The sequence below is a fragment of the Indicator indicator genome, chromosome 7, assembly GCF_027791375.1.
Source record: "Indicator indicator isolate 239-I01 chromosome 7, UM_Iind_1.1, whole genome shotgun sequence".
In the NCBI taxonomy this organism is placed as follows: domain Eukaryota; kingdom Metazoa; phylum Chordata; class Aves; order Piciformes; family Indicatoridae; genus Indicator; species Indicator indicator.
The window spans coordinates 4635392-4661468 of NC_072016.1; the positions used below are offsets into that span (position 1 = coordinate 4635392).

The following is a 26077-nucleotide window of genomic DNA, read 5'->3' on the forward strand; positions in this document are numbered from 1 at the left end:
GCTAAGTGTTTCTTGATGGTAATACAGTCACAACCTTAAAAACAAGAGTATTCATTCTCAAAAATAGTGCATAGAGAATAGAGCTCTGTATGTGTAGTGGACTATCATGGGCAGCAAGAGGAAACTCAGGATAGATAGCTGTTGAATTTGAAGATAAAACACAGAAAACTCCACCACTTTTAAATGAATAAAGTTGTATTTTAGTGAGAGGTAAATGCAGATATAGCTGTGGTTTAATGAAAGAAAAAAAAAAAACAAACCCACAAAAACCACCACCACCAAACAACAAAACAAAGCATAAAAATAAACAAACAAAAAAAACACAGGAGCAAACTTGAAAGAACCTGAGTAAAACAGTTTTAAAATCCTCAAAGAGTATCTTCTGTGGCACTCCATGTCATATGCCACACATTATTCACTTGCCTGAAGACGTTTTTTGTGACAGGTTCTGGAAAAGAGAAAGGATTGGACTACAGAAAATGAAATTTAATGAGTGCAGGTTGTGCTTTACAGAGAAAGTTTTAAACATTGAGGTTTTGTTTGTTTCTGATGTTTGAGAAGCATGATAAACTTAACAGATAAAGTACAGGGAACTCCAACAGAAACTTGGAACTGATCATAAAATTGAGTAACATGAATTTCCCATGACTCTTATTCTGCTGTGGATGCTAGTGGCAGCTGCAAACTCATACAACTCAATCAGAGGCTCTGAAATGAACCTTTAAAACCCTTTCACTTCCAAAAACTGGACTTGAAGGTATTTTTTTTTCTCTTTGTATTGCTACACAGACGAACAGTCAAGAAATTTGAAGGTAAGATTGCCATTTAGAGAAAAAAAAAAAAAAAAAACAACACAAGAAAACACTCTTTAATAAGTTTTTTCTAAAGGAATTTGTGAGTGGACAAAATAAAATATGACACAAAAGTATGCTGTTATCATCCTATTTTTCAGTATTTCCATCTTCCATTTAATTGACAGCTGGAGATAACGATTAATTTTAGCTCCTAAATGCATAATCTTTTGCAGCTTTCAGGAAACTAATGATTAGCACTAGTCCCTCAAATAGGTCTGTCTTGTACTAAAAATGTATCTTTACATTCTTTTTTGTGCCTTTTTTTCTTTTTTTTTTTTTTGTGAGAAAATGTATTCTTGGACATTTAGAAATAATAGACTGAAGGAAATGAGAACTGGAGTGCCCCTGCAATGCATGGATGTTTGGTTGTGTAAATAGTATAGAAATGCTCCTTATTTAAACCCACTGCTAATAATCATCTGAAATGAAACCTTGCAACCTGAAATTATCAAACACTTAAAATATATAATGGCAATGGCTTACCGTTTGCAGAATTTCAATTTCAGTCCGAAGAGTCTCACAGATACTTTCCCAATCATCAGCTTTGCAATTCTCCAGTTCTTTCTTAAGCCTGTGCCCAAAAGCAAATGCATTTTTAGGTCAGGGAACTGTAGCTTGGGTAAATATTCTTTTCAGCTTTGGTACCAGCTGTTGATTTGACTTACGTGAGAAGACCCTCATTGATTTATCTGCAAGATCAGGGTTATAAGTTTGCTAGTTTGGTAATTGGCAGCTCTCCAGCAATATAGTTAGATTTCATTCAGCATTGCCAGTTAAGATGACACTGTGGGGAGCTTCACAAAGTGACATTTTGGCTTTTTACACAGTGTATCTTGACTTTGTTGGGCAAAATTCTGGACCGTGTTGTTTTCATAAACCATGGAAGATTTATGGCCTCATTAGTCATAATTTTCCATATTTAAATGTGTGAATTTGAATGTTGATACTTAGGAAGTACCATATGCTAGTGTTCTTACTTTTCCTGGGCATCTATTTGTAGCTGCTGATGGAGACAGAATATTAGATTGAATGGATCCTCACCTGACCCTGTGCAGCCATTCCTGGGCAATCATTGCTCCACACCCCTCCACAGACTCCTTTGCTGTTACTGATGCTTCCCAATAGTTTCAGCCAGGAATTCTCCAACTTTTCCACAATAAGGACTAATTTTAATGTAGAGGTGTTTGCCTTCAAATTAGCATTTAGTCCTGCTAACAGGAAACACCTAAACTGTGCATGTCAGTGACTGCCGTGGTTTAAATCAATACTCAGTAGGCCAAGAGAAATCTATGCCAAAGCTTTTAGTAGTCTGATGAATGCAAGGTGATGAGATTATACTGAGCCTTTCCATGGCTGTCATAAGAAAAGTGTAATGAGAAAGCTGGAGTTGTTTACCCTTAGTAAGGCAAAAAACTGTGGATATGCTGGGACATAGATGTTGGGACAAAAGGAGGAAAAGTAGATACATTAAACGCTTCAAAATAAGATCTTGTTTCTCCTGAAGTTGAAAGAGGAGGTAGCAACTGTTTTTTTTTTTTTTCTTTTATACACTCTCACAGGCAATAAACAATTTAACCACATTAGATAAATGATGCACTTCTTTAGTTGTCTTACTGCAGACAGAGTTTTTCTGCACAATAGAATGGCTTTATTAAAAGTAAAAGGCATAGCTTCATATCAGAGGAATAGCTTAGTCACCATTTGGCGTTAGAATAGTAACATAACACTGGACCTTAAATTAATTTTGCTGTTCCTGTGGAAAGTGTAAATTTCTTACCATCAATATGGAAACAGTAAGAGCTCTACGTGTATATATTGCAGAGGATTAAATGCCTCCTTCAGGAATATTTCTCCTGCATTCGTGACAGATTGGGGTGTTTGAACAAAAGGAAATTTTGAACTACACTTTAAGAAATTAAATATTCACTGTACTGTAGCACACAGCTAGTTTGCAGACCATTTTCATTGAGGGAAGTTCATTTCAAGGTCTAAGATCAGCTTCTGATCTTGATTAAATCAACTTAACTTCATTGCTTTACCTCCTCAATATCTTCTCTCTGTGTTCTCTGTTAGTTTTATATTGAAACCCTAATTTGTTTAAGATAAACAAAACCCCTGCTTTACTGTAGGAAAAGACATAGTCTGCTACTCTCAGGGAAAATGCCCTCTCATTGACTTTCACATTGTAAAACTAATGCTTGGTCTGGTTGCAAGTTGTCAGCAAAGATTGACACCACTCTATGTTAGGTGTACATTAAGAATGGAACAACCAGAAGATAAGCAGTAGGAGTTGCTCATCTGTGTCTTGGGGTTGTGAATTAATTACTATTGATGATGTGCTTTGGAATGGTGACATTTTAGACATGGAGTCTAAAATGTATTTAAAATATCTTCCAAGACTGCAAAATGTGGTGATAGCACAACTCCTTACATAGCATGAGGTAGTGCTGATGAAAGGCATTCATTCAAATGTGGTGGTTATTTTTTACATTAATCAATTGATTCTGCTTTCAGGTCTTCCTTCTTTCTTGTTTAGAAGCTAGATAATTACAGTATGTGCCAGGAATATTATACTCACAAAAAAAAGGGCTGTCTGTTAGGTTACAGTCTACCCAATTAATGCATTGGAGACGCCTGAGTTGCTGAATAAATGATGAAGTTTTACCAGAAGGAATGTGAGACAATGGAACTATTAAAAAAAAAAAAAAGAAAGAAAAAGAAAAAGCTTAACCTGGAAGCAGATTTAGTTTTTTCATTTTACATTTAAGATAAGCAGGCTATTCATATTCATCTTTCCACTATCAGATTGAATGTGCAAACCAATTATTCATGAAACTGTACTGCCTAGATGGAGGACAGGTTTTCTGTCACCTTTGGAAATGGAAAGAGATGTACCTTCAGCAAGAACAAGGATTAATATGACAATTATATCCTCCTTATGACCCGTGATAAAAAGCAGATCTCTTAAAAAAGAACCCTGACAAATCACATTAACATTTGGCCCTCAGTTGCCTGTGGTTTTGTTTTATTTCCAACATTTCGGTCTCCTGGAGGAGAATAAAATATATCTTTTAAAAAAAGTCCATTGCATGGAATTATGAGCGTATTGGGAAGCTACAGCACCACAGGTAATGGGCTCTAATGAACAGCTGGAGTTGAAATGCCACATTGGTGAACGGAGGTTGGACTGCCCCTTTGAAAGCGTCCAAGATAAATAGTGATAGCAAAACCTAGCTTTAAATCAAGTAGGTGGAAAAACTGCATCAGCAATTTTTTGGATGCTAGCCTGCCCTAGACTGAGCTCTGCTCTCAGTGGTCCATTTCCCATTACTCTTGAATGCCAGAAGTGACAAAGAGATGAAAAAGGAGGAGATCACTGAAGACAATCGATTTTGCAGCTTCGAAATGAGCACAGCTATTAAGTGTCATTGGCATTTGTGGTTGATATGCACTCTTCTTGAAATTCAGCTGTATATGCAGAAGGAGAAGAGGAAAAATAATCGTGAAATAAATACATGTTGGTATTTTGAATTGAATCGTGATGAAAATAATGTTATTGTCAAAGAGGTTTCCTGAAAATCATCCACAGATTCAAATTACTGGATCAAAAGTTCCATAGTCCAAACTTGCATTCCAAGAATAAGTCTGTGTAAGAGGTCTTAAAGAAGAAATAGTTTGTGTAGAAGGCAGGGGGACGATGTGGGGTTAGGACTTTTTTTTTTCCTAAGTGGGGATTGTTGGAGTTGCAGAAGGAGCAAACTGGTTCTTGGTTACCTTTTGCTTAGTTTTTTCTTGTCTTTTCTTCCTGTATTCTGTTTTTTTTTCTTGTATTTTCTTCTTGTCTTTGCCTTGTCTCTGACCACCATTTTATTTCTTTAACCATAAATATGAGGGAACACATTAGAGTGTATTATAAAATGGAATTGCTTGATGCTGGTATACAGGGCATTGAATTTATGGGACAAATGAAGTTCCGTAAGAAGATATATATAAACTTGAGGGTATGTATGCTAGTTTTCCTGAATTTTATCATGAAAGTCAGGAGAAATGTTTATCCAAGGTTTTAAGACTTGATATTGAGTCTAAGGAAAAGTATAGAAGACTTTGGTTTATTGTCTTGAGCCAAAGTAGAGCTAACATGTGAGGTGATTCAGTCTGTGTTCAGTACTGGGACAAAATTAATGTATATGTTTCTATAGTGAGAGCAACGTTTTGCTAGGTATTTACAATTTGCTGACAGCACTAAACAGAAAATGCTATTGATACAGCTGAAGAAGTCAATAAATTTCAGACTATTATCATTGACTGAGGGAGAAAATGAGTCCTAAATGGAATTCAGCATCTCAAAACATAAATCCAAGCACTTAAGTTGAACAAATAAGGTATGTGCTTGATAAAGCAGAAATAAAATAAAACTCAAGAAAGTGATTAAGAAAGTGATAATAAATTCTAGCAAGACGATGGAATGTGAAAGCTAACAGGGTACTAAGCTACTTAACAATGAGAAATTAATGTATATTTAAATAAATAGGAATACCTTGCATAAAATAAGAATATTTGAGGTTTTACTTTTCCGGATCAAAAGGTGACTGTAAAATACATAACTATCATTGATTAAAGTTTGCATTTTCTGAATGCCATCAAGCAACTATTCATAAAAGTAGTTCTAAGTCTTGAAAGGTGTGGAGTTTGATTTTTTTTTTTTTTTTTTAATTTATATTCCACACACACATAAAACATCACAAAAAGTCTTTAAGAAATATGTTATTATAGAGGAATAAGCACGAAAAGTTAAGACACATTGAATTAAACTACACATTTAGGATGAGCTTCTGTGCAGCCAGTTTGTATGGACTGCTATCCATTGGAACTGTAAATACAAGTTAAATGGGACAGAAAAAATGTACAAGCATCAGAGACATCAAAACTGAACTGTGTTTCTAGGGGTCAATAAAACTCCTGTTGAAAGGCAGAGAAAATAAATATGGCTCAATGATCCTTCTAGTTCAAATGTCTTGATTTTTCTTTTGTACAGGGATGTATTAATATGGCTAGGGTACTGCTGAAATTAGTATTTCTGACTGTACAGCTTTGCTTCATGTCAGCTGTGAAATTTTCTTAGAGATAGAAAGGGATTAGACAGGTCCTTGTTTTCTTCTGCTTTATAGGCTCTCCATTCTCTGGTCACCTTTTGGGCTGAATACATCTCTTGAAAAGCAGGTGAGAGAGATACACAGAGTATTCTTACACCCTCCTGCTTTTTCCTGGAAATATCTCTTGCTTCTATATTTTCCATAACTTTTAATTTACACTTATATTTACTTTTCAAGTTGATAGTTGTCTTTTGACTACGTGGCATGCTCAGGCCTCTCCTTTACTGATATTGAAGTCCTTAATTATGTACAATATGTAAGCTTGCACTGTAAATCATTATATTCTTCCTCTTTTTTAGTGATTCCTGTTTACAAGGTCTAGAGATTTTCAGTTTTATACTATTGTCTTAAAACCCTTTCTATTGCATTGTCACTGTTTAAAACATTAAACAAGACCAGACGTGGCCATAATTACTTTCCTCCAGCCCCAAAATTTATTTTTTTCACACGTATTGCTATTGTTACTATTAGTCACTTCCTTACCCAAAATATTTAATAAGTCTTCCCCAGGTTAATGAATAGTTTTCCATGTAGGATAACATCAAATACTTGACTAATATCTAGATGGATGGCATTTGCATTTTCTTTGTGTAACCGATCAGTTCTCTTATCAAAGAAAGATATCATTAGTTGAATATGATCTACTTTTTGTAAAGCCACACTGCAGTTTATAATGGAAACCTAATTTAACATAATTCAAGCTATAATAGTTCCACTGGGCACTGCTATTAAAAAGAAAAGCTTAAAAAAATCAGTGAGGAGATTGTAATTAAAAAGCTCATTTTGAACCACATATAATACTCCAGAGATTGCTCTTTCCTGATTATAAAATTTAACAGAAAATTAAATTCCAAATTTTTTTTCTTCTAAATTATCAGAACCATGCATGGCCTTAGGCAGTCTGCTGTTGGCATGAAACATTTGTTCAGTTCTAATGAGTGTATTTCCTGTATGATTTGTAAAAAGAAAGCATCGTTTTTTTATTTCCCAATGTTGCTGTTGAAGTTTCTTTCTCTGTATCACAAAGTATAAGAAGCAACACTCTATTTTTAGGAATTAGGCAAGTATGCAAAGCCTTGAACTACTTACAAAATACACTGACTTGATGCACTTCCTTTCTATATTCTGATTTTCTGAAGTAGAATGGAAAGTCAGGTTTCAAAGAAACAATTTTGCCCTTAGTCTACCTTTAGAATGGTATGAAAAATACCAGTTTGAGGTAAAAACTCCCTGCTCTTAGTCTAAATAAACTTCCATTAAAATTATTTCTAGGTTGCTGTACTTAAGGCTATATATAAATTTGAAATTAAAATTTGAAAGAAGATAAATAATTAATATAGTAAGTAGTTAGAATTTAGTGGCATCAGCTAGTCTCTGCTTGACTTCTGTATCGTTCCGCTTAAGTGATGTTACTTGCTACCTGCCAGGGGAAATGGGACTCAAGAGAACTGATGCCAAAGTTCTTCCCTGCTGTTTTGTATTTGGGATTGGCACTGGAAGAACAGTTGATTAAAATAAGGCTTTTGATTTTAATTGTAGATCTTTTTGAAACAAAGCAAAACAAAAGAGCCCTTTTTGCTTAGTTTTTTTAAATTAGTTTTGCTCTTGCGTCATCTGACTTAAAATTTACAGGATGCCTCCTTTGAGGAAGGGGCTATAGTGCCTTATCCATAATTAATGCTGTCCTTAAAAATTCATATTTTGGTTAGTTTTTTTCCTGTATCTGATGTGTCTTAGAACAAGCCTACAACTGCAGCAATAACAGCTGTTGGAATTACCAGTGTGTGCTTCTCATGACCTTTTGTAATTCTTGGATGGATTTGGGAGACATTTTATGAACCTGTAGACATGGTATAGAGCATTTTTCTCAGCTCAGAGATGAATTGTTGCAATTTGAATTAGCTGGCTACGCTCCTCAGTTGAAACACAATTTACTTTAAGGTATATACTTAATTGTAATGAAGATTCTTGCCTTGCCAGCTACTTCTGATATTGATTTTTAAGCTGGGACTAGGTATGTGATACAATAACAGACTCACAGGGTGATCTGGGAGGTACATATTTCAGGTTATTGATGCTGACTGTCTCTCATATTAGTTCTAAGGAAGCATTAAAAACATTGGTGTTTTTACCATTTAAAGAGTGATGTTGTTTCCTGCTCTGTAAAAAACCAACCAACCAATAATCAAATCCAATGATGTGCTTATTTCATAGGGGGAAAAAAAAAATCGCATTTTGGATCCACATTACTTGTAACAAAATATTTTTCTCTTTATGCATACTAAATATGATTGTCATTAAAAAAAAAAAAAAAGTGTATTCTTGCCACAGACTCTTTATGGGCAAAAATGCATACCTTGTTAGGCCAAAAAGGGGTGTCTCAGAGAAGGCTCAATCACATTGATTTTAACATGACCAAAACTAACCCCTGTAAGATATTCACTAGCATATGCAAGAGAGCATTAATTGGTACTTTGGCTGAAAGAAAGCCTTTGCAAGTGCCAGGAAAGGCTTCCTGAGTTGCCCCCAGTGCCTGGTACTTTAGTTATTCTCACTGATACTACATGAATTCTTCTTTATTCTCAGATTTCCTTCAGAGGGCATCCAGAGGAGTGGTCAGGACAGTTCACTCACAGATCCTCTCTAGAGAGATTATTGGCATGGACTGCATCAGAATGCACCCTGCTGCAGCAGCTATGGTCCCTCAAGAATTTCTGTGGTCTCTTCTCCCAGGCAACCAGCAACAGAAGAAGACACAGTCTCAAGCTGTGCAGGGGAAAGTTTAGGCTTGATCTTGGAAGTTCTTCACAGAAAGAGAGATTGCTCATTGGAGTGGGCTGCCCAGGGAGGTGGTGGGGTCAACATCCCTAGAGGTGTTTAAGAAAAGCCTGGATGAGGCACTTAGGTCTAGCTGATTAGATAGAGTTGGGTGATTTTGGAGGTCTCTTCCAGCGTGGTTGATTCTGTGATATCACAGGGCATGCCGCACAAGTGCTAGGTATTGTCATTTTGAGCCAGCACTCTGCTGTGCCAAATATAACTCCTTAAAGTATTTCATGGACGAGATGTGTATATACATGATGTTATATGTTAATGTCACAGAGACACTGTGAAGGGGCCAGAGCAGCTATGATGTCACCAAATGCTGGGCAGTGTGGAGATGACTGGTTTGCTGCAGATGCTGCTGCCTCTTAGCAATCTAGGCACAAGACAGTGCATATATATTGATCTATAGCTGATGCAATCTATAATGATGATTGGTTTATGGGATAATTCAGACTGGAAAAGACATCAAGATGTCATCTAGCCCAATGTCCTTCTCAAAGCAGGGTCATCTACAAGGTCAGATCAGGTTACTCAGGGCTTTTATCCAGTCAAATCTGAAAAACTTAAAACCATGGGCAACTTTTTTTTTTTGCTTGATAAAGATTTTTTTTGTTGAATTCATCCTGAACCTCTCTTGTTTCAACTTCTGATTTTTTTTCTCTTTTGTTCTTCTACTGTACAGCATTGTGCAGAATCTGGCTCCATCTTCTTGAAGACCTCCTTGTAGGTACTACAGGATGATCAGGTACCTTCTAGGGGGACTATTTATATACTGCACCTCTTATAGCACAGAATATAATACTTCCATTTCCCTTCCATTCTCTTAAATTTGTAGTCTGATCTAAGAGGTGATGAAGGGGAAGGAGAAGGGGAAAGGAAAGAAAAGAGAGTTGATGGAGTTCTATGAGTCTGTTTAGAATTATCCCAAACTCTATTAGCACAGCACTGTGACGTGGAGAAGTGGACAAATGAACAAATGAATTTTGCCTGCTTGACTCTCCTGAAAATGACATGGAAGTAGCTATGTTGCTTCTGGCATGTGAGTTAATTTATTCAGGACTGTATAAAACATTGAGCATTTCTGATGTGATTAAGGCAAATCTGTCCTAAATTTTATCCAATGTCTGAAATTAAATAATATTTCAATAGAAAGAAAATGTCTTCAATACACTATTACACCTCAAGGAGCACTTTCTTTTTGTGATAGTAGCAGTAGCAGCACTTTATATTTTGCTCTACATGCAAATAATGCAAACTTATGGTGACTATAAAAGGAGGCATTTGAAAAAATAAAAATATCTCATTGTCCTTCTTGCATTGGTCATAGATGACACATTGTAGTTAATAGAATTTAATGTGTTTTATCCAGTGTTGTGTTTTCCACCCAGATGAAGCTGAAGTATTGTTTCACAGTGTTAATTTCACCATGTGGACAGGCAGTCAGACATGGATTTGAATGATTTGCCTAGGATCTCATAGCAATCAGTGGCAGAAATGGGGATTAGCAACATAATGTTTGCTACTGCTGTACCTTATACACAGGAAACCTGTTACAGAAAACTAATTACACCAATTTGAATATCAAGTGGCACCATGGCAGTAAACCACTCCAAGGGAAGTATGTTATTTAGAAGGAAGCTGACAACCTCATGTATCACAGAACCTAATATATCATGATGGAATGAATAATGTAAAAGAGTGAATTAACACATGCTGTCTTACAGAACTGCTGCTGTTATTATTATTTACACTCTGCCTTCTATGTACATGTTTGAATGCAAAGGTTTTGCTACTGTATGCAGAATCGTGAGCTAATTAATTTTTGTGCTGAGGGAATTTTGGCCATGTCTCAACTGCATGTAAGAGTTTGAAAAGAGTTAGTAATAGGGCTGATATATCATTTTCTTTCAAAGAACAACATTCAGCAGAAAAAATAGGCCATTACCAAATCATCTTTCACAAAAATGCTTGGGGTTCTCTGCAAAATTTTACTTTTCTGTTGAATGTTTTCAGAAATAAAAAAAAACTCAACAAACAACTTCCCCCCCCACCCCCACCCCGTAAAACTCAAAAATATATAGGGAAAGAAAAAGTGATGATAACAAAAGAACAAAAGTTGTGTTTTCCCTAACGGTACCTGTCAGAGATTTTTTTTGGTCTAGCTTTTCTAGAAGTTCTTTTTTATTGTTTCTTAAACATTTGTTATATATCTAGAGGGTCTATCATCTGCAACACCATAAAATAGGAAAAAAGGTGGTTAATTCTGTGATGTAGGGCTTCCTGCATTGGAAGATTTTTTTATTGTTGTTGAAAACATTACCTTATTTCCTCTATAGTGAAAATATAAATGTGACAGTTAAGCAAGCTGACAAGAAATGAGTCATTACCACTCAGTTCCTGTGAAACAATATTCACTGTTAAGGGATACTGTGCAAGGTCTTCTGTCATGGCTATATCTTTAGAATTGTGTTCTAAACTAGTTTAATTAGAAGGCAAACTGGAACTAATAGTAGAGATCACAGAGAAAAGAGGTCTTCACTTAGCAGAACCAATACAAGGTCCATCTGACTCAGTGACATTAATGTGGCTGATTCATCTCCTGGCAATCCCTCTGAGGAAGGTTGTACAGCCAGTCAGCAGAAGTAGGTATAGCACTGGGTAGTCCATCAGTACTCTGTGTGCCACTATTATTTTTACAAAAATTTAAGAACCGGTCTACCTCCCAAAGAGCGTTCACCTGCTCTGCCTCCAGGTTTGACTGACTTCCTTGCAAGGGCTTTCAGTTTTCAGTTCATTGGAGCATGCATGTAAGGATGAAAGGTTGGGAATTCATATTCTGTGGTAAAAATGAATGACTGCTCTGATTTCAGAGAGGAAAGGTAAAATAGTCATTGCCACAGCTACTAGGCCTAAAACTAAATATAGGGACTTACCAACATGAGATCTTACCTCAAACATTCAGGATCAGTCTGAGGTTTTTTGGCAACCTGGACTTTTTCCTTTTCTAAATCTTTTGTCATTTTTTCAGCCTCCCTGATTGCTTTCTCAAGGTCTAAACACAAAATTACAATTACATTATAAACATATATTAGTCATCCATATTCAAGGACTTCCCAGATTTTCTAAATATATCTTTTCTAATACTTCATGAAACTGTTTGTAGGGTAGAGGCATCTGAATAAAGAACATGAATTCTCTTATTATTGTAATTGCTATGCACATTGCAACCTTCTAGAAAATGTCACTCCTATTTTCAAAAAATTTATGACCAGATTCACAGCCTTTCTTAGCTCTCTTACTGTGGCATGGTGTTTACACATTTGTAAATGGTTTGGAGAAGAGAGGGCTCTGAGGAGACCTTATTGTGACCTTCCACTATCTGAAGGAGGCCTACAGGAAAGCTGGTGAGGGACTTTTTAGGGTGTCAGGTGGTGATGGGACTAGGAGGAATGGATGCAAGCTAGAGGAGGGGAGATTTAGATTAGGTGGTAGGAAGGTGTTCTTTCCCCATGAGGGTGGTGAGACACTGGAACAGGTTGCCCAGGGAGGTGGTAGAAGCCTCATCCCTGGAAGTTTTTTAAGGTCAGGCTGGATGTGGCTCTGGGCAACTTGACATAGTGGAAAGTTTCCATGTTCATGGAAGAGGGGTTGGAACTAGGTGATCCTTGAAGTCCTTTCCAAACCTGACAATTCTGTGATTCTGTAAAAAGTTACTAAACCAATTCTAATTTTTTTTTTTTTTAAAATCCAAATTTCAAAATCATCCCTATTGCTTGTGATCACACAGAACCTTTCTTGGTTCCCTCTGGGTTTTTTGTTTGTTTGTTTGTTTCTTTTCTTTTATAGGGGTTTCCTGTGTATTCAACATGTTCCTCCCAACTTTGTGTGTAGACTTTTTTTTTTTTTGGCACTGATATTTGATGAGCATCAAATATAAGTAAAGAGAGGATAGCTGAATTTACAGCTCAGATGTCTAGTGCCAAGGCCAAGTCTGTCTTTTTATCAGTCCAAGACATTTTGCCTGTTAAACATTTGAATTTTAGTGATATTCTTTGATTACAGGTTAATTGGTTTCAAACAAAATTTGTTGATTTATGTGTCCTTTGAAACACTACATTCTCTGTTTAAATATGTGACTTAGCAGCAAAAGCATAAATTTCCTTCTTTTTCAGCTTTATAGTTTGTGATTCAGAAAATCTGTAGGCTCAGTATCACTGACACTTAAATCTCATTGAAATGCATAATGTTTGTTATAAACATGCTTTAATTATATATTATGTAATGTAAAATACATTAAAATCTTTTTTCTATGATTTCTTTTTCTTGAGAAAAATGACAGAAGAGATTTTTCAGAAGCATTTTTCAAGTCACAAATAATTATCATAACAGGTGATTATCAAGCATACCTTTGAGTTCACTTTGGAGAGTACACAAATCTTGCTTTAATTCATTCTTCTGCAGCTGGAGTGCATTTAACTGAATGTTTTTATGTTCCATCGATTCCATTTCTGAGAAAAAAAAATGTTTTTAATTAAAGTGCATTACAGATTTAGTCTTCATGAGATAATCTTAATTAACTCTTCTTAACTATTTCTACCAGCCTTCAGCTGCCCAAAAAGAACCTTAAATAGAAAACTAAAATCAACTAAAATTACAGAATCGATAAGGTTGGAAAAGACCTCTCAAGGGAAATTATACATTAGGCTATGTGTTCATAATTGTGAAAGAAAATGTTATTTTTAATATTACTTATTTTTAATATTAGTAAGATCTTTGTCATGCTTTCTTGACTGAGCATAAAAAGAATGCTTTGCTTTAGAGTTACTTCAGCTGTAAAGGAAGATGACTTACTGAATAGGCAGTAAACAGTCACCTTTCGGCAGGACTTAAAAAAAAATTCTGTATTTTGTTTGGTGTTATGGACATTTGAAGCTGATCTTTGACAACACCTGGAATTAATTGTCAGTGTTTCCCTGACAGCTGGAGGTCCTCACATAATTTTCTTGTTATGAGTTACTTAACATTTCTATTTAGCATTGTCACGGTGGTCAGGACTGTAGCAGACAGAAAGACAGAGAAGGTCCAATTTGAAAGGATAGAATCAAGACAGCAACTGGACCTAGAGAGGAATGTTGGTCATGTTTCATATCCTCATGATCATTTGACTGATCAGATCTGCATGGATATGTAAAAATTAATCATGAAACTTAACAAGTGCTCCAACAGAGACGTTTTGGGTTTTTGTTTGGGTTTTGTTTGGGTTATTTTGTTTTGCTTGGTTGGTTGGTTTGTTTTAAAATCAGAATCAGAGCCAGAGAAAATACAGAAGAAGGTCTACTACCAAGTACAAAGCCAAATGAATAGTTGTATTGCAGTAACTTCACGATGGATGTCATGAATTCAAAGTGCTGGTGCTTGATGAATCATAGAATCAAGAGACTGGAAAGGATTTTGAGGGGTTTTTTACTGCATTCCTCCTCCTGAAGGCAGTATCAGCTGTACCTCTGTGATTTCTGACAGATGCTTGTATAACCTGTTTTTAATGACTTTTGACAGAGAAGGCTGCTAACTCCTTTAGTAATGGAATCTCCTAAGGCAGAGTATTTCAGCTGCTCACTGTTCTTACAAAGACTACCAAACACTCAGCCAGACTTTTCCTTACTATGCTTTACACTTGTTACTTCTATGCTTTACACTTGTTACTTCTTATTCAGTTCACTATAGGTATGGAAAATATATTAAGTTCCTTTTTTACAAAATCCCTTTTTGATTTAAAGACTGATATCCATTCTTGCTCAGTCTTTTCCTTTATAGGTTAAATAACCCAAATTCTTTAATATTTCACCACCTTATGTTCTCCAGATCTCTGATCACTCTCACTAGTTCCATGTGGCTTCTCTCCAGCTGGTCCACATTTTTTCTTGGATTGTAACATCCAAATGTGGATGCATGGTACTCCAGCTAAGAGCTTAACTGCCCTAGAGTGAAGAAGGATTATTTTGCATGTCTTAGAGGTCAGAATTAGGTTTATATCTCGGTATGGTGTTGGCATTCTGATGTCACTGACTCATGTTCAGCTTATGATCCATGATGATTCCTATTTCCTTGCTGAGTGACTGCTTTTCAGTCTGACTCTCTCTCTCTGTTCTAGAAAAGTCACATATTCTGTACCTTAACTCAAAGACAAAGTTGTGCTCTGGCAGTAAAGCATGAGTCCTGCAAGTCATCTCTGTATATAATTTTTTTGAAGCAAAGGAAATTTACATAGCTCCACTGTAGGTGACTATAATGAGTCCAAAGCTAATAGAGTACACTGCATATGAGAATGCACCTCTGTACTGGTTGACATTAGACACTGGGAGTCACTTCTGCAGGTCTGCTTCTTCTCATAGTGCTCATAATCAGAAAAGACTGAAGAAGATAGGAGAGCCTTTAATTATTCTTGTGTAGTGTGCTATGTCAGACCACACTCTTTCAGTTTAGTGATAAGAGGAAGTTCCAGATAGCAAGGGAATGAAATTAAAATTATTGTTTTGCAGAGCTATATTTCACTGGTTTGTTTTCCTTCCCTGCTAATACAAGATAAAATAGTTTAATGTGAGGCTTACCATTTTTCAACAGAGCTGCCTCGTTCTCTAAATCATTTAATTCAGTCTTGACTTTTTTTTTAACCAGAAGATCTCTATTACTCGTTAGTCCATACTCATTGTTAAACTCTGTTACTTCTCTAGTAAAATTATCTTCCTCTTCAGTCATTTTTCTCTTTGTATCTGCCTAGGGGAAAAAAAAAAAAAGAAAAATTGAATGTGAAAAAAAAAAGTCTTTATTAAACTAGGCAGAATGAAACCTGTTGTTGTTTATCCTTAAACTTGTAGTCTAAAGGTAGTATATTTACTTATCCTGACTTATGAGAACATGAAGATGGTCTGCAGTTCTATCGTTTTGTCTGCTGGTTTAACCTATTTTTTTCCCCCTAAAATAAAACTGAAGGATATACTCTTAATAATAAAACACTTTAAAAATCATCACATTACATTACTTGTACCAGCAGTTTTTTCAGGCCAACTCTTTACTGAAATCAGAAGAAAGTTTTGTTTAAAGCCAGTAGCAAAGTATGGCAACTATTATTTTTCAGACTGTTATTAAATGAAATAAAGTTGGTGTTTATTCCTCTGCAGAATACAGACTTACTTCAACACCCACAGTAGCTACCAGGAAAGCTATAGTTGATAGGAAGTCATGGTTTAAATTTTATGAAAAAAAAATGCTAAAGACAACATTAAATTGATTTTTAAAAAAATCTTAACTGATTGCTAAATTAAATAAAATTAAATAACTCCTATATATAGGAAGAAAGAAATTGTAACCTATACATCAAAGGTGACTGGTTACAATTAGAAGCAACTTTGCACTTCTTCATTTATAGATAAGTAACTTCTCTATGATATTTATTTTTCTTTCTTCCTTTCTACACTTAGGAAGGGGAATAGTTTGGGTGCCAAAGAAGTATTTAGAATCATAGAATCAGTCAGGGTTGGAAGGGACCACAAGGATCATCCAGTTCCAACCCCCCTGCCATGGGCAGGGACACCTCACACTACATCAGGCTGGCCAGAGCCTCATCCAGCCTGGCTGCAAACACCTCCAGGGATGGGGCCTCAACCACCTCCCTGGACAACCCATTCCAGGGTAAAAATTTAATGAAAAGGATATCTGCCTAAAGATTTAGGGTTAATACTAGTGATTCATACTGAATATTTGAAATGTAGCTCTGATGATATCCAAATACTCATGCAGAGAAGACCAATCCTTTGTGGCATTTATTAACATCTACAGATTCAAGGATCCACAATAATGGAAGAAGGAGGCAATTTTCAGTTCAGCACAAGAGAAAACTGAAAAGTTTGTTGTCTGTGTAGCTACCTTTCAAAAGGTGGCTAAGTGTGTCTAGCATCAAAGAGACTGTGTATGTCAAGATTCCTAAAATGTGGTGCTGGCTTTCCTGATTTTTTTTCTTTGATCCCTCCCAACGTGTTTTATTGTGGATGAGGCGGTTCAGTTTAAGGTGAGACTTTCCTAGTTTTCTTTTACAAAGGGAATTGTCAGCATTGGAGTTCAGTCATGCAACAAGTTGATAATGAAGTCAAGCATGTTAAATCAACTTTGCAGATAAACTGCAGCATGCATTACCTTAAATCAAAAGTGAGAATTTAGCTACATTTACATTAAGTATGCTAGATTTAAAAGAAAAGAAAAAAAGAAAAATTAAAAACCCCTCCATATTTAAAACATTCCTTCTTCCACATTTTCAGATTTTAAAAGTTGACTACCCTCATAGAGTGTAAAAGAGTTGTCTGAATAACATAACAGGAAACATACAAAAATTTTAAGAAGACTACTTTTTTGATTAATAAGTTCAGCTTTCTGTTTTTCTAAGCTGTCTTCACGTTTCTTCAGAGTTTCTAGGTAGAGCTGTTTTTCAGACAGATGTTGAACCTTCCAAGAAAAGAAAAGAGGTTATAAAGTTAAGATTATTGTTTCATTATTTCATCTACTTTGATATTGCACATAAAGATCTTGGTCCAGTTAAAACAGAGATGAACTAGCAAAAGCATAACAGCCTTTTTTGCCTCAATAATCTTCCAATATCACATCCAGTTGGAAGAGACCTCAAAGATTATCCAGACCAATCCTTGACCCAGCACTGAGGAGTCAACACTAAACCATGTCCATAAGTGTTATGTCCAGCTTCTGAAAAGCCTTTCTTAAAAGACACACTTAGTGCTGGTCCATCTATCTAAATTGGTGTTTTAAAGTCTGCTTTTCTTTTTTAGGTTAAACCCAAGAAAGATATTGATCACATGGGATCTTTTACATAGCATAGTAGTGTCCTTCATCTAATGGCATACAGCTCATCATGTACCAAATCAGACAACAATATCAGAGGGACAGGGGTCCAACATCATTGTTTTGACTGAATGGCTGTACACATCACCAACTCTGATATCCTGCTGTTGCTTGTGTGAAGGAAGCAGGAATATGCTTATATGTTTCTGGAATTCTTAGCCAAGGAAGTGTAATGCAAATTAGCTCATTGGCTAAAGACCATTTAACCACAATCCCCCCCCCCCTGCCAAGCACCAAGTTTCTATTCAAGTTTTAGTTTTACTAATTTTCAAAAACAGTTCTCTGATAGGACAGCATGCTGTTCAACTACTGCATTTTTAACATTTATTCTCAACTTTCCAGGTTGTCTAACCTGAGTTAAGATACATGGTAGGATAAACTATAACAGCAGAAAAACAGGGAACAGCTGAGTGTTGAAGAGTCTTGAAGGATAAAAGCCATTCATCTGATGAAGTGGAGAAAAAGAGGTCAAGAAAATAACTCAGACTGTAATACTCAGAACAATTAGGGAAAGCAAAGTTATCAGAATTTGCCACAGACTGTAAAGGCATAGAGTAAGTATCAGGGAATAAATTGCATTGTCAGGCTGACACATGACAGTTTGAGTGTGCAGAAGCAGGAAAACCCAAATGATAGCGATATCACAAAGGTAGAAACTGTAAAATTAAATAATGTAGATGATTTGGGAGAGGGTGTAGATGAAGTGCTTCTGATAAAAGAAAAAAAAAAAAAAGAGGAGGATAGTGGAATCAAATGCCCTATGACTAGAGTGTGAGAGGTGGAAAGAACCATATTTTTTTCCCTTATCTCTGATACATCCAGCATACTAAGTGTCCAGGAAGTGCTTGCCTCAGGAATATTTATGTTACACATTAATTCAAAGAGAGTAGATGGTCTTATATCACAGTATTTATATAGGTGAATATAACTAGCTGCAGTGTAGTGTCTCCATCTGTAAAATGCTTTTACAACAGATTTTTTTTTTTTTTTAAGGAATCATTGAACCATGAAAAGCAAACTGCTATCATTTGGGTTCTAATTACATGCTACCTGATTTTACAGGACAGAGTCAAAAAAAAAAAAAAAAAAAAGGCATTTCCTAGGAATCTTTGATTGACCACAGGCAGTCTCTGTGAAATAAATGTCAAAACACTTTTGAACTCAGCTTTATCTGCTTGGTCAGGCATAAGCAGGCATAAGCTGTTGTGCATGTATGCACTTGGGTATTTATGCTTATAAAGAATTGCAGTTACTTGGTGCTGGACAAATTGAACAGCATTAGTTGAACAGCATTATTTAACATTACTTAAACTATATTAACTGTTGTACACATATATAAATTTAATTCCTGTACTGAAAAAGAAATTATTTTAAGTAATTTTGATGACTGTATTACCTTTAAACCCAAATACAGTCTGATTGAAATGCACCTTCCCATTTTGTTTGTTTTCTGTATAATTTCCTATCTATAAATGGCTGCAAGTCAGACTAAACAAGCAAATAAAATATATTTTTGTGGACATCAGTGAGAATATTAATAATCCTGGTGAGAATACCAATAATCCTGGTGGGTGAAGCACATAAAACTTCATTAAAAATAGTTCTTCAGCTCTTCCTGTTAGTTGTCTACACTAATGGCTCTACAGTTGGGACTTTCTGTACCTAGCATGTAAACCTTGATTATAAATCATAGTGCATCAATAACAAATTATCAGTCTAAACATGAAATTATGATGTTCATAAACAAATTTATGAGCAAGATGACAAAGGACTGTACCTAACAAGCAATACTCAGGTATAATCTGTGTTGGATAAATAAGTTACTATTTGCAAGTGCTTTTGGGCTCTAAGACTGAGGGATGCATAAACGCAAGCATGTGAATAACTAACTGCTTGCATGATCACAGTCTCAATTTACAACCAGTAAATATTTGTAAATGAGTTCTCTTTTATTTTGAGCCCTTCACAGAAATGTTGGTATTTATTATTTATATTACATACTCTCTTAGAAAAGGCAGAAGAGCTTTTATTTAGGAAGGATCAAAACCATCCCCCAGATATTTATTCTTACAATCCCCCAAACGTTCTTGAAGATATTTATTTAAGTGATAGGATACCACAGTTCTGACTTCAAAGGAGGATCCATGCACTTTCCTTTTGTGCATATGTATCCTGCAAACATAGGTACTTAAAAGAACAAGAGCTGATGTTTAGGCTTCATTTTCAAGCATACACAAAAAATGGATTTGTGAATAATTTGTAACCACAGGTATTAATGATGAAGCTTAATCTGAAAATACATCTGCAGTCCGGTTAAATAGAAAGCATAGTAAAATGTTAAAAACACTAAACAGATTCATAAATTTTCTTCTGTCTTTGGCACCCCTTGGAAAACTCTTAAACCTTGTTAGCCCTAACTATGAGCCCAGGGTCTCAGGAAGATCTTAACACATGACTCAAGATCCTGTAAAGCAAACACAGGGAATATATCAATGTAATTTCTGTTAATGGCCTTTAATGAATAGCAGTGAGCAACGAAGGACTAGAATGAGAGAATAGTTTGGCTTGGAAGGGACCTTTAAAGATTGTCTAGTTCCAAGTTCCCTGGACTGAGCAGGGACTTCTTCAACTACTGCAGGTTGCTCAGAGCCCTGTCCAGCCTGACATGGAACCTGACAATCCAGGGATGGGTCATCTCTCACCTCTCTGGTGAGATGTGCCAGAGTCTCATCACCTTCAGTGTAAAAAATTTCTTTCTTATATCTACTTTGAATCTCTTCCCCTCTTGTAGTCCTGGGCCTCTGAAGGAAAGCTCTATAAGAAGTTCCAGGACTGTGAGGACAGGGCAGCTCACACCATACCTGAACAGTCACTCTGCCCCAGCTGATGTCTGGTGGCCATGTCTTGAGACCAGGCTGACCTGCATGGTGGCTGGCTCCCTGGCATGCTCTGTCTGCAGAGCAGAAATGCCTTTTACATGCACAAGTTCTGTCTCCAGTGCTTCCAGATTCTGCAAGTGTTACCTGGAAATGTTCTTACACCTGAGGTGAGTGAGTCCCTGAATACAGCCAGGAGCAAGCCTGAAAGGTGAGATTTGTGACAGGGGAAAGACAGCAGATCTTTTGGTTTCTTTTCACTGCAGAAATGCAGGCTCTGGCCAGCCTGATCTAGTGTGAGGTGTCCCTGCCCATGGCAGGGGGGTTGGAGCTAGATGATCCTTGTGGTCCCTTCCAACCCTGACTGATTCTAGGATTCTATGGTGTAAGGTTTCTCAGTGCTGAATTATTCAGTAGGTGGAGCATACGCCTTGAAAGTGTTTATGAATATATTCCTGAAAGAATAGGTTATATATCTGTAAATACAACGTATTTCATGATTGTGTGTGCTATAAACATGCCTGCTTACCTTACTTTCTAATTTCATTTTTGCAGCGCTCAGCTCCTCTTTTATTTGGTTGATTTTTTCGTAACTTCTATTTATGTCTAATTTAGCTGCAACAGAAGAGAAACCTGTAAGAACGTTGGCTTGGTTTGTACAAGTTACATTCTCAGGAAAACATCTCATTGGCAAAAAGCAGCCAGCCCCAGCTGCCTGCCAAGCTTTCGCTGACAAAGATGCCCTCATGAAAGCACAACTGGGGCCACTCTGCTTTTCCCTGGTGCAATGGAGAGGCCACGAATTGTGGTTCTGCTGTGGCACCCACAAGAAGAAGCCCATGGGGCAGACCTTGCTGGATAAGGGACCTTTTCTCCCTGGCCTGCTTCTCTGTGAACTGTATTTGCTTGAACAAAGCATCCAGGTTCATTTCTGTCTTCCCTTGGAGTCTGTGGGCTCTCTGGGTCTTGCTGTCTTTGTGGAAGGCTGGTTGATGGAGGTTGGGATTCCCTGGAGCAAGGTGAGGGTGGGCCCAGCCACGGCCACAGCTCTGAGCCTGCCAGGCCTCGGCTCTGGCTTCTTCCTCTCCGGGATTGGGAAGGAAACCCCAGGCCACAGAAGGAAGGACACAGCTGAGGAGGGAGTGCTGACAGTATAGGGACATGGGAGCTGCAGAAAATGGAGGGGTGAAAGTGAACCTCGGGCAGAAGGAAACACGGATGGCTGGTAGGGGGAGATGGAAATGATCTGACAGAGAAGCAGCAGAGTAGAAGCAGGAGAACGAAGATATATGGCTTGTAAAAGGCAACTGACACTGAATCTTGTCAGCTGTGCACATTTGTGACACATTGGTTCTGATTCGGGGTCTGGAGAGTTTTGATGCAACAGCTCTGAGTTTCTGTGTTTCTCTGGCGCCGCATGCTTTATACTGGTTTTGTGTCGTTCAGAAGCTGGGTTCTTTACTCCTTGCTCTTTGTGGAAGCATCACCATCCTTTTAACATGTTCTATCTGCTTAGATTTCTTTTTCTTTTGATGACTGATGCCTAAACTTAGCAGTTAAGGAAGCAGGTTACAATCTGCTATCATACAGAAAGAGGTAGTAAAGCTGGCTGCGTAAAACTTAAGTAATGGTGATCAGACTCAGCTGAGCTGCACTTCACTGTTAACATAAAATGAAAGTGTTTCTGTTCCAGAATGTAAAATGACAGTGTCTGTATTACAGTTGGTCTCAGTAAAAGATGATAACATAGCCTGTTGTAGTGTCTTCTAGAGCATATTTGTGCATGAGCTTACTGTGCTCTCAGTTTAAGCAGCTTCCTGGTTTGTACGTTACTGGATGGTACCATATACCCAGTTAAAAATATAATTCATATTGCAGGGTTTGTTCCTGCATCCTGAAAAGGATTAACTGCATTGCCAATAGGGAATACCTATGTGAAGTTGGCCCGTTTGTGCTGAGGCAGAAAAAGCCTGAAGGAGTGGAACTTTATACCCTTCCAGGCTTTTTAACATTGGAAAAGATTAGGATTATTGACAGCCCTGTCTGGTTAAAGAGTTTTCCTCAGAGGAGATGCTATTTTAGAATAGACTGCAGCAGCAAAGTCCAGAAATTAGAAAGAGAAAATCTTTACAAAAATCCCCAATGATATATATGAGAGTACAAATGTCTTACTAGTGAAAAAAAGCTGCTCTAAGTTAGCAGAATTAAACTGAAAAGCCTGGAAAAATGTTATGTTACAGTACTTGCTGCTTAACAAGCACCACGTTATAGCTGATAGCATGCTATAAAATGGTGCTTTAAAAAGACAAGACATTGTTCTATCTAAGAAATAAAATGTGGGTTTTGAGAAAATTTGAAAACCTGAAACTAGTGCACTATGTTGCAGGAAATGCAATTATTTTTTAAAATGGAACAAAGAGCAACTGAGGGAAAAGAGTTCACAAAAGTGAATTTAGAAAATGTTTCAAAGTGAAGCTTCCTACCCCAAAGGCCAAAGGTAAAGCAGATGAGTCAAATAAGAACATTTGATGATTGAGACAGTGATTTGTTACACAGGTCTGATGAGTGAAAAAGTAATTTTACAGAATTCAAGAAAATGAACTGCTCTATCAGTGGATCAAGGAGAAAAGGAAATGAAAAGCTTCCTTTGAAGTTTTTGAGACTTGACTGCTTTTGTGTTTCAAACTAAGAAATCTGCTGTAGGCTGGAATGGCGTTCAGTGTCACTCATTAAAGAAACAACTGTGTTTTGTGGAGGGTGCTTTAGTGTCACTAATTATGGCAAAGGAATTGCTCTTCCTAGAAAGAAGAGTCTGGCTCCAACTGTACTTCTCACTGTCTGAGAATGACCATTCAGTGTGATTAACAGTTCTGTAAAAGAGTTGTTCAGAGACAGAAAAAATTCAAAGTGGGACACGTATTTGACATTAAGCTTCATTAGCTTTTGGTTTTTGCAGCTATTTGCCTCGTGCTTGATTTTCACATGGTTAATAACTCACAACAATAACTCAGGATTGTATAAAGTGAGTCACACATGTCAAGCATATACAGGAGCTTTCAGAATCAGGATCAAGGCCATTACTTTACAGGTGTGTAGTTGCCTGGCTCCCATGGAAATGGGTGAGATGGTAGGAACCTAAACGTTTCAGAATGAAAGTAAAATGTGAATTACCTTTGCTCAACTCCATCTTTTGCAAAGCATAAGATCTTTTGTAAATCACTAGCTGTTAGAAAAGTGACTTTAATTTTATTCTGTCGGTCATATCAGTACGTCCTAATCTTAATCTATATCTGTATCTTAATCACTGTGCTGTAATCAGGTCATGTCTTTCCAGTGTACTTCAAAATTAGTAACTGCCCTTTGTAATCAGGCTGCTGTGATAATAGTGAAGTTTCTTCTACAAGCTTCAGTTTGTGTAGAAAGAAGAACAGAAAGATTTCATTTGCAATTTCAAGTCACTATAAAAATATTTATTAGTGTCATTTATTCCTAAATTCCTAAATGCTCAGACTGTTTCAAGAATGTGCTGGGTTTTTAAAGCTAAAAATGAAAGAGGCAAAGGTAAAGAAGCAGGAGGGTAAAAATTAGATGATGCGATATAGTCATCACCATAAAAAAATGTGTAGTAGAAGCTAGATATTATAGAATTATAATCACAATATAATCACAAATTTCCTCCTTTGCTTTTAAGCACTGCTAGTATATTTTTTCCCATACACCAACTATACTGCTTACTTTCAAAATGTGTTTACAGCAAACCCTCTTCTCAAAGCACATCACTTTGGTCTTCATTTGCTCTTGGTGGTCTTTGGATTCACCATCTATTTTTGCACTAACTGTTTTCTTACATGAAAGAATAAAGCTAAATTATTCTGTGGCATGAATTCAGAGCTATCATTTCATGTTCAATGCTGAAGTCTGAGCTATTCTTGACTGGGAATAATATATGTATGTGTGTATGTGTGTGTCTGTATATGTATATATACATAGAAAAGAATGAAAAAGCACTAACCACTTGGAATGCAGTGGTGAGCAGCAATGATGATGGAGGAAGACCACAAATGGTAAGAGAGCCAGTAATAATTTGGCATAAGTAAGCAAAAGAAACAGCAGAGTTATTCAAAAGTAATTTTTTTAATGTAGCTTTTAAAGTCAAAGCTTTAGCTCTACTGTTTTCAACTTCATTGTTAAAACACGGTAAGCACTAACACGGTGGTTTTAATTCAAAGCAAGAACATTTTGTGTGGTTGTCCTCCCACTGGCCATCCATTGCACTGCAGGGGAGGATGGAGATACTCTGTCTCTTCCATTTCTTGTCTCCTGCCCAGGCTAAGTGGGATGGGGGGTAGCACAGAAACAGCAGAACAAGCACTTGGTTGTCTCTGCTTGAATATGTTCATATTTCTAGAGATGAAAAGGAAAAAGGAGAGGGAGAGGAGAGGACTTGGCTATTTCTGTAAACCTAGGAAGGACAGCAGAGGAATATTGAAATGCATTAATAACCTGCCTCTCTCTATTTATGAGGAACCTAGGTTAAACACAGTCTAGTTATTCTCTCTGGAATCACTGCTGACTCTGTGGCTGGAAGCTCTCCCTTCCTAGTACACTTCTCATCAAGGGACTCAGTTTCCTCCTTGCTAAAGAGAGGAAATTAAAAAAAAAAAGATCATATCATAAAATATAAATCATGGGAAATGTAGAAATCCCTGGTAAATTATATGCAAAGGAATGCAGAAGGTTTCTCAGTACCCCAAATCCCTTTTTTGCTTGTTTGTTTGATATTTTTTCTTCAGGTGACAAAATTGTGAGTTGCTGAAAAGCCTTGTGAATTATAATGCATTAAATCCATGAGGAAGTCACTTTCTACTCTCCCTAACATGGCTGGCTGCAATGGAGAATTAGCTCCACTCTCCATCAGTTTGGTGGGAATGTAAACAACTTCACAACAGATGTTCTTTATAAGGCCAGAGCCTCGTGTTTGCATCTTGATATCTCTGCTTAAGTCTTAGATCCAAGATTTTGTTTAATTCCATCTGGAAAGGCTTCACTGGATCCCTTTGGATTATGAAAGCAAAGATTATTCTTTTAGGCTTTTAAATCTACATTTTCTCTTGTCTTTGGTTATAATCACTTAGCACCTGCTGTGCTGATTATAACTGATTGGTGGCTGTGCTGTTATATGAGCATCCACATTGTTCCTCTGTAGTGTTTTCTAGTCTTAAATATATTTCAGTTGTTTCTTTTACTGGATTTAAAAGTTTATCCCCCCAATTTTTGTACTCCCCCATTCTTTAGTATTTGGATAAGCAACAAATGAGGCTCTCATTTTGAAATATTTATCAGAGCTCTTATTTATCTTGGCATAATGGTAGTAACTTTTCTAACGGAGAAAGAATTTTTCAAATCTGCAGTACATATCACACTACAAAATACTGTCTTGGCTTTGCATTGTCACAGTAAA

General features: G+C 36.7%; 1 protein-coding gene across 1 annotated transcript; it reads right to left on the bottom strand.

The window, feature by feature from the left end:
• Window position 1: 1 nt before the first annotated feature.
• CCDC172 (coiled-coil domain containing 172) lies at window positions 2-21545 on the bottom strand. The gene is made up of 8 exons (XM_054382322.1): window positions 21467-21545; window positions 21146-21231; window positions 17213-17329; window positions 15442-15607; window positions 13240-13341; window positions 11783-11885; window positions 1338-1425; window positions 2-34 (listed from the first exon to the last, which is right to left on the bottom strand). The coding sequence occupies exons 1-8, from the start codon at window positions 21543-21545 to the stop codon at window positions 2-4; spliced, it is 774 nt and encodes a 257-aa protein (XP_054238297.1).
• Between the last annotated feature and the right edge of the window lie 4532 nt (window positions 21546-26077).